Here is a 16,826-nt window from a genome sequence, read left to right as displayed (position 1 = left end):
GATAGCGAGACAATCAGTGAGGTGCCCAGGTAAAGTCGGTGTGTAGAATAGGCAATCGACAATCAAAAAAAAGTTAGATTGGTAGGTGTGTCATTTTCCGCAACCGATTTCTTTGTAACGTGACTTTTTCTAATAAGGGGCAATGCTTGCTGCCATCAGTGGCAAGGGATTGCGAGTAATTGGATATTTCTGACAGCTGAAGAAGCCCAACAGAATCGTTCCCAACACAATTTGTTTTTCTCGGTCCATACTGGACATTCGTCGTCTTACAGGCCGGGGTCACGAGGTGCAGGTGCACCGTCGTTAATTTCACTCAGAAGAGGGCCCAGCTCGTAAATCAGGGTCCATTTACCACCTAGACGGCATGCGCAGGAGTGCCCGCGCATCCATACGAATCCATACGCGCAAAATACAGGTGTCCTCTTAAAAGGCAGCCACTAATCGAATCGAGGACATGTGATTGTGGATGGGACGGCAAGAAGTATGGAGGTAGGCAGGCGCAGGTAGGCACTAAGAGAAGGAGCCATTCGAGTCGAGTCCATCAAGCCAAGAATCAAACCCCTATTAATGCCCGTTTATCCATCCCATTTCCACACATTCCCTCCATCTTCATCCCCGGCTATTTTTATCCATCAGACGTCGTCCCCCACGGGAGAGAGCACAATAAGATCATCTCATCTCTTTCCTCCATCAACTGAGGGTTGCAAAACATCAACCGACGTGTGCCTTGGCAAGGAGAGTTTTAAGTAGTACAACAACCTGCCTGCCTACGCATCAGAAGGATACGAGAAACTTGACTCTTGCAACAGCAGCGGCACGACGTTCAACAACGTCCAACCTAACAAAAGGTCCCTCCCAAGTGACACGCGACCTCTGACCCATCCATCTAACTACGTTGGATAAAATTTTGCCAGATCCGAAATCCGACTTGTGGCGGACCGGCCTCTCGTCTCCTTCTTCACATGGTCCAGGCCGCCCATTTCACTGGCCCACCCGCTCTCTTCTTCGCCCACAAAACCACCGCCCGTTTTCCCTGTTCCCGATCCCGTTTCGCGCTTTCGTCCATCTCCCGACTGGAAGGGTAACAGGTCGTGTGCTTCTCCCTAACTTCATCCCGCGCCCCCCGTTCACCTTCCGCCGTCTCCATCTCCATCTCGGCCTCCGCCATCGCCGTCGTTGTCATCATCGTATATCGACATCCGCATCTCGGCCCTCCCCGAATTCTCCGCTCCCCGGCCGCTGCCACCCCTCCCGTTCTCCCCCCTCCCCTCCCTCCACCTCCGTTGTCGAGTCTTGGTTTCCTTCCGGCGCCCCCTTTCTCCACCGTCTGTCACCACCGTCGCCGGCCGTCCTGTCCTGGTCTTGTCCCGTCCCCGGATCCCGCCCCTGAACTGAGCCCCTGGGACATCCATACGCCAACGACCTGAGCAACTCTCATCGCCGGAGTATCAATTCTCATCGCCTCTAACCTCCCCTTCATCTTAATCATCACTTCTTCTGGTCGCATCGTCATCTCGCGACCTGCTGTTGCTTATCTTCATCTCTTTTTTCTCGCTCGTCGACGCTTGTCTCTGCTCTCGCGTGACCATGACGGCCTCACCGCCCAACGTCGAGTTTGGCCATGTGCCTTTCCTTGACCTGGCCTACGACAATAATGATTCTGATAACTCGGCACGAAAACTCATCCTGACCCTCATGCCCGACTGGGCAAGCGAGGACTCCAACGTTGACTTTGTGCGCTTCACTGACGGCATCACAAACACCCTGCTCAAGGCTGTCAACCGCCGTCCCGGGCTGTCTAAGCTCGACGTTGACAAGGACTCCATCCTGCTCCGCGCCTACGGTCATGGAACTGCCATCCTCATCGACCGTGAGCGCGAGGCTGAGAACCATGAGCTGCTCATGAGGCACGGCCTCGCCACGCAGCTGCTCGCCCGCTTCAAGAATGGCATGCTGTACCGCTACATCCTGGGCACAGCTGCCCGTGCCCAGGACCTCAGTGACCCTCTCATCCTGACTGCCATTGCCCGACGCCTTGCCCAGTGGCATGCCACGGTGCCGTGCCTGCCAGACCCCAACCACGCCCGCGACGACAGGCACGTCAACGGCACCGCCAGCACCAACGGAACCTCCAACGGCCATGTCAACGGCCATGTCAACGGCAACAGCAACGGCCTTGACCATGTTAACGGCCACGTAAACGGCAACGGAACCAAGGCCCGGCAGGACATGATTGACAACGCCGCTCCGGGGAAGCCCCCGCCCAACATGTGGACGATCATGCAAAAGTGGATCTTTGCCCTGCCGACCGACACGGATGCTCAGCGCGAGAGGCAAGCCTTGCTTCAGCAGGAGCTGGAGGGCATGATCAAGAAGTTGAGCCAACGGCCTGGCCTTGGCAAGAACGGGGTATGTTGCAAAGCGCCTGATCCCAGGGGTTAACAGATTGGCTAATTAAAGCGAAAAATGCAGCTCGTCTTTGCGCATTGCGATTTGCTATGCGCAAACGTCATCATCCACCGAGACGGGGATGCGGCGCCTACTGTCGACTTTATCGACTATGAGTATGCCACTCCTTCGCCCGCAGCCTTTGATGTGGCCAACCACTTTGCCGAGTGGGCGGGATATGACTGTGACTACTCGGCAGTGCCCAGACAAGACCAGCGGCTAGCATTCGTGAAGGAGTACATCAAGACGTACTTTTCCTTGACCGGCGAGGACGTCGACGAGGAGGCCGAGGTGCGCAAGCTCATGGACGAGGTCGACGCATACCGAGGAGTGCCGGGTTTCTACTGGGGCATCTGGTCCCAGATCCAGTCCGTCATTTCCAAGATTGACTTTGATTACGCTCAGTACGCCGAGCTCCGGTTGAGTGAGTACTGGGCGTACAAGGCCGAGGACGACGGCAGCCGGAAGGCTGCGGGTGAAGAGATGCCCCTAAGGGAGAAGACGTGGTGGAGTAACAACGAATAAGACGATGGACGAGGACTCGCGAGAGACGACGTGGTCGCGAGATGACCACAGGGACCGAGCAAGTGATAGAAATTCGCTACTGTAATTCAGTAAGCGAGAGGGTAATAGAGCGGTCAATATGGGTGACAGGGTGAGCGAGCGGGAGTGTGGAAACAGGATACAATGGGAAACAGTTACAGGGAGGGTGTTTTTTCCTTTTACTCGGTTCGGGTTTCTCATTTCTTCAGCAGGCGGCCTCGTTGTTCCCTTTCTTATCAACCCTTTCCTCACCTCCTCCGCCTCATACCTCCCTCCCTCCACGCCTTCGTCCCCGGTGTGGTGACAAGCAACAGCCCTACCACCCCTTCCGCCCTTGTTTGGTCTGGGTCAGTTCTTTTTTCGTTTCTTTTCTTTTCTGTTCATGTTTGCGTCTATTGGGTCATGATGATACAAAAAAAAGAAAGAAAGCTCAACAGCAGGTTATGGAATGGCACACTGAGGGGGAAAGCCATTCAACATGAGCTACAGCTACGACATGCAAACATGCGGGCATGCCATGAACGAGTTGTCTTGTCTACACAAACACCGAGTACCATGGGAAAGAAAGTAGACTCGGGTATATAAATTACCTATTATCCCTAATACATATTGATTTGATTGCCGAGACGAGGGGAGTCAAGTGGATTTGATGGTGGCCGGTTGACGAGCTGAAAGCACGACAAGTCGCCTGACGAGTGCCAGCTTGCTGCATGGCTACTACATAGGTTCCTCTGGTTGCATGGATTCATCAACCACAGCAGAATTGGCCAACCACGACTTGTATCACTCTCAATTGCAAGCAAGAGAAGCAAGCAGCCTGCGTCCATCACACCCACACGACCAACCGGGGCTTGGCCCGAGGTTGGCTAGAGCTTCTACAGAAGGACGTGTCTGTGGCTTGTGGGAGGGCGAGGGACGTGGCTGGCTCGGTCCGTAGGTTGGTGTTGCATCAAGCTGGGGCACCCGGCCGACGTAATGCAGCCCGCCGGGCTGGGAAGACGGGACCATTCATCTTCCTGTTTGGGGATGGGCGATGCAGGATTTTCCTCTTCTCCCTTGCTTCCTCTGAGTCGTGGTGGTCATCGAGATTGCGCTGTTTGCTCCGAAGAGAATCGGGACATTATAGCCAAAGACACGTACATGGTTTACGCATGTACTGATGTAGGTGCTAGATGCTAGATGCAGGCAGTGTTGCGCAAGGGCTGGCCTCTTTAGCCTCGCACCTCGAACAAAACGAGATGAGGAAGGGTCGACCGGGATTTCGGTGGCTTTCGACCGCGCGGTGAAGAAGCGGGGATGGCCAAAGCGCAACGGTTCTGAGGCAGGTGCCAGGGCCGGCGGAGTGCAGGGCCACGAGGGTAGCGGCTGCCCACTACGTGCTCTGTCAAGGGTTCAGTCGCTCCCGCCCCTCCCATTGGCTGAGGACGCCGGTTTCAAACTCTCTGTTCCAGCAGGGAAGGAGCACGGTCCTTTTTCGTCCCCATCCACGCTCCTTCCATCCCAAGTCCAAGCTCGGTGGCCCCCCTCCCGTTCTGACAACCTCCATCCAAGCTCCATATTGATCCATGAGCATGGGAGAGAACGACCAGGGCAGGGAAGGGTTACCTTTTTCCCTCACCTCCAGCTCCTTCCCGGGCTCAACCATGGACCTGGGTTTGATTGTCCCGGCGGCTGGTACAGTATCTCTTTCACTCATTTTGCCTCATCTCGGCAAAAACCACACCCTCCAGGAACCCATTATCCCATACATAATCCAACCAAATTTCCGCTGATCTCACAACGTCGCAGCCGATCATCCACATGCAGGGAAAGACCGTGTCGTTGGAAGACGGATACAGACAGAAGCACGCTACGAGCTCCAAGTTGCAGTAGCGCCCATGGCAGGGGCAAGCAAGGCGAGACAAGGCAAGACAGGACAAGACCTGGTGGCACCGGTCAGACGCCGCCGTTGCTGCTGGCGCGGCCCTTTGCTGTCACTGTTCACGCGCTGTTGCTCCGGCTTCTGAATCTGGGTTTGCTTAGACGCGTCTGCAGTGACAGGCCAGACTAGATGACCCCGAAGGTTTCGGCCGGAACTTTTCGAGTCCTCTTTTTCCTTCTGATCCCACATTGTCCCAGCCGCCAGCCAACTAACTTACCTCTCTCCCCTTCCCTTGAGGACTCTCCAATCTTACGCCCAGAGGTCATTGCCGGCGCCTTGCCAAAGGGTTCCATCTCTTACCGCCAGACCGGGCCCCACTGGAAAAACCCTCAGCAAGTCGAGAGAGAGAGATTGAGGGCCGAGCGCGTGCTGAAGCTGTCCACGTTGCGGCGAGACATGGCGGCGAGACTTGACAGGCAGGAAGGGAAAAAAAGAAGCAATATCAAACACCGGCCCAGCACGCACGCACTAGGGACCAACAATACACCGGGAAAAGAAACATGAACCCCAAGCCACGGCAACGGCTCGAGCTACCACCAGCCCAGCACCACCACGCTCCGCCTTGTCGGTCCAGTTACCGTTCCTGCAGGCTCTAAAAAGGCGACCCAGGCAAATGTAGCAGACGAGACGGCACGGCGGTGCCAAACGGCGCTCAGCTCTCACCCTCCTCCCGGCTACCTTGGCCACCTTCCGTGACAGGGTTACGGCCGAGACGGGGCTAATACCCCGACGAGGCTACCATGACAGGGTCTCTTGTGACGGAGCCTGCGGGCGAGGGGGCTTGCGAGCTGGGCAAGCAGGGCGAACGGGACGAACAGCTTGCGCAGGCAGGGTTGCTGTTGGTGCAGTGCAGTGCTCCATGGATGGTTGCTGGAATCGTGCTCATGCCTGGCTTGACTGGACTGGACTCGTGGCTCTGACCAGGACCCGGTTGGTGGGTGGCTCCCCGCTGTCTGTCATTGGGATTAAGGCCCTTGGAGACCTCGACAGAGGATGACATGGCTTGGGATCCGCACTGCCTGTGAACGCAGTCAGCGGCGGGCAACATACTGTGTCAACGTCGGCCAAGAAACACGGCCTCTCACTTTCTTATGCTATGTTCACCCTGCCTGCCCTGCCTGCCCTGCCGCCGATGGCCGATGGATGGATGGCCAGACAGACGAGGACAGACAGGACAGGACTGGGCAGCTCCTGCGCGCGAATCCAATGCCAATGCCAATGTGCTGTACCCTGCGGTCCCCTTGCAACTCTGCGGTTTATACCTGGTCGGACGGGGGCCTCCAGACGGATCCAGGCCCAGAGACCGCACCGCATCGTTGTCGGCACTATCTCCAAATCTGCCGCGACGGGGGAGCTCTGCCCCACCTTGCTCACTCTTTGCCCTCACTCCCTCGCTGATTCTCTCACACATGGCCGGGGCCACGGGGGACCCAGCACAATGTCGTGCGCTCGTGCCCTCTGATAAATCTTGGCTCGTTCATTCGCCTTGATTTTTAGCATCTCCACGAGAGAGCCTCCGGATTCAATCCTGATATTGCTCGTCCGGGGGGCCGTCGATTCGAGTCGATTCTCTTCCTCACTCACCCTCGCAGTGCTGTGCTGGCCAGTACAGTACTATCCTGTCTGTACTTGCAGTACATACACCTCCTCCTCCTCCCGTCTCCTTGATCGGCCGACGGCTGCCCGCCTTCTGTTGTGTACCAGACCGGCGACAAATGGCTACTGGCAGACTCTCGCAGTAACCAGCCAGCGAACTCGTCGCCGAACGAAGGGGGGGAAACGAAACGACACGACCAGCCATGCTCACCAGTTCAGGACAACCCAACAGGACAGCATTGAAAAGTCGAGTCGGGACGAGATGAGATGATCTGGTCCAGAGATGAGCCGGGATGACTGCACTCCGCGGGGCCTATCCGACCCGGAGTCCCATCTTGATCTTGCCGCCGCCCATCGCCAGCAACCTCAGGCTCAGGTCGACCTTGACGCCGGTCCGAGGTCAGTCGCACCAACTTCAGCACACCAAGGTCAACATGTCACTCTCAATGCCGCTCTCGAGGTCGACATGCTGCGGCACAAACTTCGCGCTCTCGAGACTATTGTCGAACGTCACGGTGTGTTTCGTCCCGCCTCCCTGTGCCTAGCTGTCTACCTGTCTACCTTCCTACCTATCTACCGTCAGCATTGGCGCTTTTCCTCGGCATCTCCTCTCCTGCTCCGGCAAATCCTTTGGCGCATATCCTAATCATGGTTTCTCCGCGTAGGCATCGCGTCACGCATTCCCTGTCTCTCTGAAGCTGAAGAGGCGCGGGCGCTCCAGTATCGTTGCGAGTGCCTCGAAGCGGCCTGCATACAACAAAGTGAGTTGGCAACTAGGCTTTTGTTCTCGAGCTCTCGTTCGAGTCTAGTCCCTAGTACGGACGAGACTAACAGTATAGACATGGACGTCGCTAGTATCTTGACAAACTCACCGCCAGTCCCTTTGCCACCTGGATACCCTTCATGGCTTGAACATCACTTTACACACAATGACCGAGTAACTCACACCTCGGTTTCACAAGGCTCTGCGTCAGCCCTCGACAGGTTGAAGCCAGCGCCGTTTAAATGCTGGCACGATCAGTGCATACACTATGTCTACGGCTTCTCAACTCAGCAGGACCGTGACAACCATCTTCGACTCCACTCAAACAACACAACTCTGGGCGACTCGGAACTGTTTAGAAAGCCTGGGGGTTCTTTGCAACCCAACGAGCGACGACCAGAGAACAGCAGTGTCCCCTTGCCGCGGGACCGATTACCACCTATTCAACCACCGACGACTCTCGTAACGACTAACCTACCTCCTCTCCCCTTTCCAACCCCTTCTACGGCTTCGACAAGGAGAGAATCTGGCCTGGGCTTCACATTTCCGGATCCTAAACCAACATTACCGCGAACCGGCGGGGAATCCGTTCCTGATCCTCAGCTGCCTCCGTTGAAACGAGCTCGTGTTGGACATCATCGCCTACAATCGATTGGGGAACTCAACCTTTTACGGAACAACGAACCTTGTCTCCGATGCCGAGCTGCCAATAGCCAAGTAGGTTCTCTTGACTACTTTGCTAGTTTTGCAAGCTCATGTCATCTCTAGTGCGATGCGAATCACCCCTGCTCACGGTGCGTGGGAGCGCCATCATCCGAATCAGAGGCGCACTGGCGTGTTCTAGGCTGTTACCGAGGGCCGGTCACTTCGCTGACCGATGTTCTACTCCAAGGTATGGGGTTTCTGGACGAGGCAAAGTTGTCTGTTTTTGACTGGTCACTTGCAGGTTCTTTTGCTTGGACGCAGCCTCAAACGCCTATAACACCATCTAATCCACGACGAGGGAGCATCAACGACCTTATTCTAGCTCAGAATCCGACTCTGGTTACAGCACCAAGAACTGTTTCTTGGAGATTTGACTTTCAGGACACGTTTTGGTGGCAGGATGGCGAGTTGGACCTGGACGAACGTCCTACTCGAGCCATACAACCGAATCTCCATGATGCAGCATCCATGCCTCCCGTTTTGCGCCTCATCGAATCCAGTTCAAGTTTCCGCGGCGCTGCCTTCGACCTTCTCGAGCTCCTGGCGATCAGCGGTCAACTCTCTACGTCGCGAGAGGAGGAAAAGGTGAAGCACTCGGCACTCTTTCGGGCAAAACAGTTACTTCGAGAAGTCTTGTTCTACGATGCATCCCAACCGAACCCAACTATCCAGGGAGATAACCTTCCTCCCCGACCTCCGATCGAAGGTGGTCCTTCTGCGGAACGAAATCAGCTTCTCAGGGAATGCACGCGACGCTTTCTGGTCTCGTTTGACTTTGCTACCTCAAACCCGGCAGCCATGGGCATAAAACAATGGCTTGGAGTTTTCATCTCACTTTGCATATTCAGCGCCGTGGAGAGAATCTTGGTTGATATTGCGCGCTCCTCTAAAGTTAACGGTCAAAGACCAGCAGAGCCCTCTGATCAAGTTGCTCGAACTGTTTACCAGGTTCTAGTATCCCTATTCTCGAACTCGAGCGACGCTTTATCGAGCAGCGCCAAGCTGGAAGAACCACTCATCCACCACATAGCACGTGTTGTTCGCCGCGAAACCTGGCTTCCAAAGCACATCTACTCGAGTTTCGACTTCCTCCTCAAGCTTGGAGCCGGTGAAGTTCCGAGCTATGGGTTCAACGGATTTGTTATGCCAGCCAGACGATACTCGGGGCCTTCAGGATCTGGTCTTTTACCCCCGGCTCAACTGGAGCCCCCGTCCAGACAAGTCTTCCCAACCTCGACGCCATTTATAGGTCCCTCAGGCTCGGGCCTGCACTACGTACCGCTTGGTTCAAGACCGGAGTTGCATCCTCCAGGGCAGTTTGTGCCGCCAGTTGAAGTGCCAGGGCGGACACGCAGACACACAGTAGGGGACGATATATCACCAACCACCGAATCGCGACGACCGTCTGGAGAGCCAATATCACCGTCAAGGCTCAGATCCTCTTCTCGTCGAACATCCTTGCGCCGCGTGTACTGCGACAAATGCAACGAACATCCAGATGGCTTCCGAGGCGATCACGAGCTTCGACGGCACATGGACGCCAAACATTCGGCCACAGTCAAACGATGGGTTTGCAGAGAACCCAAGAACCCTATACCTTCTTCGCCGCAGCCAATCATTCCCTTGTCACGTTGCAAAGCATGTCTGGCACAAAAGCGCTACGGCGCATACTACAACGCGGCAGCGCATCTTCGCCGTGCCCACTTTCGACCGCATCGAGTTGGTAAAGCTAGTGGTGATTGGCCATCCATGAGCGTCTTGAAGGACTGGATGCGCGAAGTACGTCAATCTGTCGACGTTACCGAGGAACATATATCTAGTGGGGAGGATGACATGGAGGAGTTCCAGACCCCCATTGACTATAGAGACTCCGTCTCTCAACGGGCATCACTCGCCCCTGAAGCGCCGCTACAGACGGCCGCAGTTTTAGGACCACGCGTCTCGACATCTGTTGAACCATCGATGCCGATCGAACGAGCCAGCCCGTCTCGCCGACCTACCGAAAACAGGACCAAGTGTCCTCATCCGGACTGTGGGCGCGAGTTTCGTGATCTCGCCTCCCACATGCTCACGCATCAGGAGGAACGACCCGAGAAGTGCCCTATCGTAACATGCGAATACCATACAAAGGGATTTGCGCGCAAGTACGACAAGAATCGACATGCCCTGACGCACTACCGCGGTTCAATGGTCTGCCCCTTCTGCCCTGGTGTCGGAAGCCCTTTCGAAAAAGTCTTTACGCGCGCCGATGTCTTCAAACGACACCTGACTGCTGCTCATCAAGTTGACCAGACGGGTCACAGCAGTGGTCATCGATTACCCAGCGGCGAGGATCCGGCCGGGACGAAAGCGAGGTGTTCGATTTGCAAGATTGGCTTCGGAACGGCACAAGACTTTTACGAGCATCTTGACGACTGTGTCTTGAGCGTCATTGTGCCATCTTCCAGTACATCAGGTCAGCAGGGTCGACCGCAGTCGCGACAGCAATAACATTATCAAATACGAAAATCAAGTTACAGACTAAAAAAAGGCAACCCGTTGAGGAATAGAGAGACACCGGGATCAAGGCCACGGTTTTGGCCACCTACTCTTTTTGAGGAAACGGGACAGTGAACGGAGTGGACGACGATTTTACTTTTTTTTTTTTTTTTTGTTTTATTTGTTTATACACACACACACATGAGGATCATAAAGACAAAGTGCCTGGCGCACCGAACAACGGGATTTGGATTCTAGATACCATGGAAACTTTGGCCAACAACGGCCGCTCTTGATTACTTCTTCTTTCTTCTTCAGTTGTAAGATTATTTTACATATGTATATCCATCCATAGTTGGGCATTGAGTGTGTTTGAATTTAACGAATCAAGGCTCTTTCAGAGCATATCACTTGAACATCACTGGAACCAAAGCAAGAGACCACACGTGTAATTTCAGTTTTGATGTATTAACTCAACGTCAACCATAGTATCTATACTCGTGGTATCTTTTTCAACTCTAACACCACCAGCAACGTACTAACTTAGTAACATGTATGCCAAGCCCTTTATGGGCAGAAAAGGGAAAACAAGGAAACAGTGTTAATCGCAATCAACGCCAATGCCATGCTAAAGACCATTCGCTACCCCGAATATGCGTAAATGTATATGTGAGATTTGATGTTTTGTGGAGAATGAATGGTATCACTAGAGAGAAGAGGAGAGGATTTATTTGGAGCTGGAGTCCTCAGAAGGCAGAGCCGTCTTCTCGTTCATGGACTCGTCGACCATGAGGGAGTTGTCGCGACGGCCAAGGTTCTTGGGGGCGGAACGCTTGAAGAATTCGTGGATCTCGGGGGAGAACTCGCCATCGTCGGGCATCTCAGCACCCTCAGTGTCCTTGGGACCACGGCTGGCCTGAACCAGCTCCCACTCGGCGCGCATGTCAGCGATCTTGGCACGCCAGTCGGCCTCGGGGTCGTAGGGCTTAGCAAGACCACGCATGCGCTCCCAGAGAGACAGGTGGGCGGGGTTGACGGCGACACCATGGTACTCGCTCTCCTTGCCCTCGATGATGTAGTGCCAGCGGCGCTCCTGCTCCTTGAGGTCGAGGCCGGTGGTGTCGGGGAGGAAGAGCCAGGTGAGGAGCATACCAGCGAGACCGAACCAGGGGACGACGTAGAACTTGGTCTGGTCATCGATGTAGTTGTAGAGGACCGAGGCGAGGAGGGCACCAGACTTGCCGATGCAGGCGGAGAAGCCGTGGGCGGTGGCACGGATGGGAGTGGGGAAGACCTCACCGGCGACGAGGAAGGTGACCGAGTTGGGACCGAACTGGTTGAAGAAGGACGAGATGAAGTACATGGCCTGGAAGCCGTGGATACCGGCAGGGCTCGTGTAGTAGTCGTACTTGAAGGCGGGGATGACGAACATGAGGAAGCACATGAGGAAGCCAACCTGCTGCATGTTCTTGCGACCGTACATCTTGTTGTCAATGAGGAGCGAAGCAAGGTAGTATCCGCACATGGAGACAGTGATGTTGACCAGGTTCCAAGTCCAGGTGGTGAAGATGGTGTGGTTGGAGCCAGAGATGACGTTGATGAACTGAGACTGGAAGAGCTTGTTGCCGTAGAAGAAGACATCGTTGCAGAACCAAGTGCCGGCAGTGGCAAGGAGACGGCCACCGAAGTGGGTGAAGCAGTATCGGAGGGCGTTCAGGTCGTAGCCGGTAACGTTGGATCGCTTCTTGGCCTCAGAGAGCTGCTTGGAGGCGTTGGGCATGCGGTAGGTACGGTAGTAGAGAAGCCAGAGAGTGCCGATGGCGGGGAAGGCGAAGGAGAGACGGAAGGTGTATTGAGCAGCAGAGGTTGTGTAAGGGGGCGAGCTCTGGCCCTTGTTGAAGATGGCGAGGAGGACAATGAGGACGACCTGGTTGACGAATTGGCCCCAACCCTGCATCAGGAAGGCAGTGGTGACACGGCGGCCACGGTGCAGACGATCCTCGCGAGTAGAGAGCTTGCCGTCGGTGGAGGCACCCTCGAGAGACGACGTAGCAGTGATGGGATACTCGCCACCGACACCGAAACCGTAGAAGAAGAGAGACCAGGCGTAGCAGATAACCCAGCCCTGAAGGGTGAGACCCCAGCTGGCAGTGAGCATGAGAAGACCGATGAACATGATGGCAGCATCCTGGATGAGACCCCAGCGTCGGCCGACCCAATCACCCATGACCTGTAAGAGAGTTAGTATCAATGGGAAGTGTAAATATGAGTGAGTTTAGGCGACTTACACCAACAACAGCCTGACCAACCATGATACCGATAATCTCGAGGTAGGTGACACTGGCAATCCAGTTGTGAGAGCACTCGGTGGCCTTGTCCTTGTTCCAGCACTGAGGCCAGGCAGCCTTGAAGAGAGGCTCAAGGTTACCAATGGAGAAGAGGACGTAACCCTCGAGACCGAGACCAGCACCAGGAATGACTGCATGGCGGAAATACCAAGAGAGAGGAGAGAGAGGATCTTCCTTGAACATGCTCCAGGCGGATCTGGCCTCCTCGCTGGCAGCTTGCTTGTCAATCTTGTGGACGAAGCTCATGCGCTGGGACAGAGGCAGATCGGCCCAGTAGACACCGTCCTCATTGTATGAGTCGTCAGGACGGGTAACATGGCTAAATATGCGGCGCTCATCGGCGGTAGCATAAGCAATGGGCTCGTCCGGGTCGTCGCTGTCTGGAGGACCGTGGGGCACGGGAATCTCGCCAGGGATGGTGGCGGCTTCGTGGCGGGCGTGAACCATTTTGGTAAAAGGCTTGATGTGCCTGTGACAGAGTGTGTAGGCGATTGGCGAAGCTCAATGAGAGTGATCTCTTGGCGGTGGTGGGTTGTGGCTGTTTATATATGAATGTATAAGTGAGAGGTGTTGGAGTCCGAAAACGGAAACACCAAAAGAGGAAGTGTGTGAGAGGCGAATTGGAAGAAGCAATTCACGGCGGATCAAGGTCAAATCAAGGACTCGATGCCTCTGCTGATCATGTCTTGTGCTCTGGAGAAGAAGCGAGAAACAAGTCGTGAATTGGGGCGAGGACGGGCAGTATTTGAAGCAGAACCTTGGGCGGCGTCGAGTGCGCCTGGAGCATGGAGATGCTCCAGACGTCGGTCAAACATGGTGAGAGAGTGTGAGCCAGTAAGAATGCGTAAATTAACCTCGTGGGAGAACGTGTGGACGAAAGTCGATCTCTGGGGTCGAAAGCTTGGGGGTGAAAAGGTGGAAGGGAAGGGGGGGCGTGTGGGAAGATTCCCGTGTTTCCATGGCCGTGGCCACGCACATCGCCGCCTCGCCTTCAGGGACCACCGACTTGAAGCTTGGACGGCGGGAGAAAAAGCGGATCTGACTAAAAGAGAGCGGAAGGAAAAAAAAGACGAGCCAGGGATGATGGAGGGACGGACGTGGGTTGCTGCACGAGAGTGACAGAAAAAAGAGAGACAGTGAGTGGGATGGATGGTTGGTGTTGAGAAGGTGATTTGATGGACAGGAAGGGATTGGTGGATGGGTCCTTCCCACCCTGGTCCCTCGCTCCTCCCTCCATCGAACGCCGAGAGATCCAGGCTAGATCCTGACAGGACAAGACAGCCCACGGCAATGAGCGACGCGATGGGCGACGAGAGTCCCAAAAAGACAGACCGAGGAGCGGGATGATGGAAACCTTCACGGGAAGAAGATGCCGTGTTTCTCTTTTTTCATTTCAGATTCTAATGTTATTATCCACCACGAGCATTTGCCTCGGTCTGCAAGGTACGTAGAGTTTGGAGAGTCACGGCGACCAAAAGGCAAGAGGCGGCTGCAAAAGTACAAGTAATGACGTCGGAGCTGTTAAGCCACCAGCACGTGTGGCTACGAGGATGGCTAACAGGCTGGAAGTCTTGGCGTCCAGGCCGGGCAATTGGGCACGCGACTGCGAGACTCGGGTAGGACGGCACATCTCGACAGTCAAGACCCGCAGGAACCATTCGGCCGACTCCGTTTCCTGGAAGATCATTGCTCGAAAAACATCCCATGGGCATTGAGATCCGTCGCCCACAGACCAGGAGGGACCCTCTTTACTGCTGAAGGTAACCATTCAGATGCCGAGTCTGCATTGAAATGGCAAGACGCTCACACACCATCACGGCCCGTCTCCCTCTGGTTTTTGTTTCATCCATACATACATAAACCTTCCATTTTCCCTCTCTTTTCCTTTTCCCACCTTCGGTGTCCTAATCCAGACACCGGGACATGGACACACACAGGAACGCCCATGGTTTCTTGCATCGAGGCCTATGCACCCCATTTTCTCGGATCTTCGGGATCACGATTCTCATGTCACCCACGTCTGTCCTCTGGTTAACGACGGTTTTTGCCCAGAACGCCAAGGTCGACCACCGCCATCTCCCGTCTCGGCGCCTCTAGGAGCCGCAACGCCCCCTCTCTTGCTTGCACTACATTGGCTGGTCTAGGGGGAAGAATTTTTGGCTGAAGAGGAAAAAACGGGGGTTCCCTCTGCAGGGCTTTTTCCTGGTGGGTCCCTCATGCACGTGCTGCAACGACATTTGGCCCAAAGCGGAAACTTGTCGTGTGACACTTTTCCTCGCCCGAGACCTCGACTCAACGACAGGATACGACACGAGGACCCTGCGACGACGGCACCACACTTTTTTTTTTTTCGTCTCTCACACACACAACCCAATTCTTGGTGCTAAATTGCTACTCTAAATCAGCTGCGTAGTAGATCTTGCCCTAACGTGATCAATGGCTCATCCTGAAGCAACCGTTGTAGAAAAGCTTGTCCTCACCGTCAAGTCCGCCTCACGATGGCCTCCCCCCGTGAACGGTCAACCTCCGTGTCCCACTCGTACAACTCATCTAGACACGGCAATTCAAGTAATCCCGCAGTGCTTGCCTGCCCGCCTACAGATGCCTACCCTGTAAAACCCATTACGTACCCGTCGCCGATGCAAGCCTCACAAGCCTCGCACTCACACGCAAGACGCGCCATGCGACACGCGCGGAATTGACTCGCATGAGTGACAGTATTCAGCTTGATCGTGCTTGAGCTCGGTGTCCATTTCTGTCAATTGTCTTTGTTGGTTGCAACACACAGCAATTCACGTCAGATAATACACACACCACCAGTGAGCGGGTAATGACTCTGTGGCCTTGGATATCAGCCAACCAGCCCATTCATCCAAGGTTCCCCCCGCTGCTACTTCAACTCATGGGATCCCCCAGCTGGATGCTCGCTTGCTTATCCCCTCACTCCCTCTCACGAATCAACCTTTGAGACCATCAAAAGGTCCCCCCCTCTCCTCTCCTCTCCTCTCCTCTCCTCTCCTTCCCGCCCCAACGGCGGACCCTGCTGCTTTGGAATAACCATAACACCATGCATGCTTCATCCAGCGAATGAAGGCCGCCTGCTTCTCTCCACACTTGCTTGTCCTGCTGCTGCCAGCCTCTTTTTCCACCCGGGGTTTGAGTCGAAATTTAGTCACCATCACCCACCTCTTTCAAGCCCGGCCCGGTTCGACAGCAAGACGCCTCGCAGCCACAGCAGCAACAGTGACATTGGATGCGTGGATATTTTTTTTCGTCCCTCGGCTCTTGAGCTCGCTTGCTACGCTACCTACAGTAGCTTGTTAGTTTATCGCCAAGTCTAGGCCTATACATGGCTTGCTGGTTGCTACTATAGCCAACTTGGCTAGTCTCGTCTCTGCTCTGACTTCTCTCTCTCGGCCGATCTCGTACGTCCGCTCCAACAAGAAGATCCATGTCAATTTCTCTCTACCTTTTCTGTTTGATAATCCATCCCATATACAGTACTACTCTCTTCCAACATGTCCTTGTTTCGTCAGCATCAGTCTCGGCCCCCTCCCCTCGCCGGCCTCGCCCGACCGGATCCTTCCGGCTACACTCTTCCCCATCTCCAGATTTAGAGATAGATTGGCTCAGGTTTATGCTTACAAGACGCCAGCCAAACATGCGTCGTGTCTCTGTATCAGGCTCACTTAGGTTACGACACCCGGCAGGGATCATGCATCGAGGTTTGTATCTTGCTTGTTTGGAATCTCTAGTACAACACAACATGTAATCCATCGCATGTACCTTGGGCAGAGCGAGGCGGCCCAACGAGACGTGAATGAGCAGCAAGAGTGATACAGCAACGAACAAGGTCGCCGTCAAGGAAACCCTGACGTTGTGCTGATCCGCCGACTCCCTCCTCGTCACTCTGAGCCACCATCGCCATCAAAAGACCCACCAAACCCCTATCACGACAACTCCCATATTCCTTGCAATCACTCTTGATGAGACATATCTGTGTCCCAATGACGTGCCTTTTTCT

The 16,826-nt window shown here is 54.8% G+C and overlaps 3 protein-coding genes across 3 annotated transcripts; 2 read left to right on the top strand and 1 right to left on the bottom strand.

Moving 5' to 3' along the window:
* Nucleotides 1-1,587: 1,587 nt before the first annotated feature.
* NCS54_00054600 (Hypothetical protein) lies at nt 1,588-2,973 on the top strand (the record flags this gene model as incomplete). Its single annotated transcript, XM_053146196.1, has 2 exons — nt 1,588-2,409; nt 2,461-2,973. The coding sequence occupies 2 exons, from the start codon at nt 1,588-1,590 to the stop codon at nt 2,971-2,973; spliced, it is 1,335 nt and encodes a 444-aa protein (XP_053002171.1).
* A 3,818-nt stretch (nt 2,974-6,791) lies between these two features.
* On the top strand, nt 6,792-10,466 carry NCS54_00054500 (Hypothetical protein; the record flags this gene model as incomplete). The annotated part of the gene is made up of 4 exons (XM_053146195.1): nt 6,792-7,023; nt 7,174-7,269; nt 7,348-7,988; nt 8,040-10,466. 4 exons carry the CDS (start codon nt 6,792-6,794, stop codon nt 10,464-10,466), a joined length of 3,396 nt encoding a protein of 1,131 aa, XP_053002170.1.
* Nucleotides 10,467-11,181: 715 nt separating this feature from the next.
* On the bottom strand, nt 11,182-13,249 carry NCS54_00054400 (MFS domain-containing protein; the record flags this gene model as incomplete). The annotated part of the gene is made up of 2 exons (XM_053146194.1): nt 11,182-12,684; nt 12,743-13,249. 2 exons carry the CDS (start codon nt 13,247-13,249, stop codon nt 11,182-11,184), a joined length of 2,010 nt encoding a protein of 669 aa, XP_053002169.1.
* Nucleotides 13,250-16,826: the final 3,577 nt, after the last annotated feature.

Source organism: Fusarium falciforme, chromosome 1 (assembly GCF_026873545.1).
Source record: "Fusarium falciforme chromosome 1, complete sequence".
NCBI lineage: Eukaryota > Fungi > Ascomycota > Sordariomycetes > Hypocreales > Nectriaceae > Fusarium > Fusarium falciforme.
This window is presented reverse-complemented; position numbering and strand designations above follow the sequence as displayed.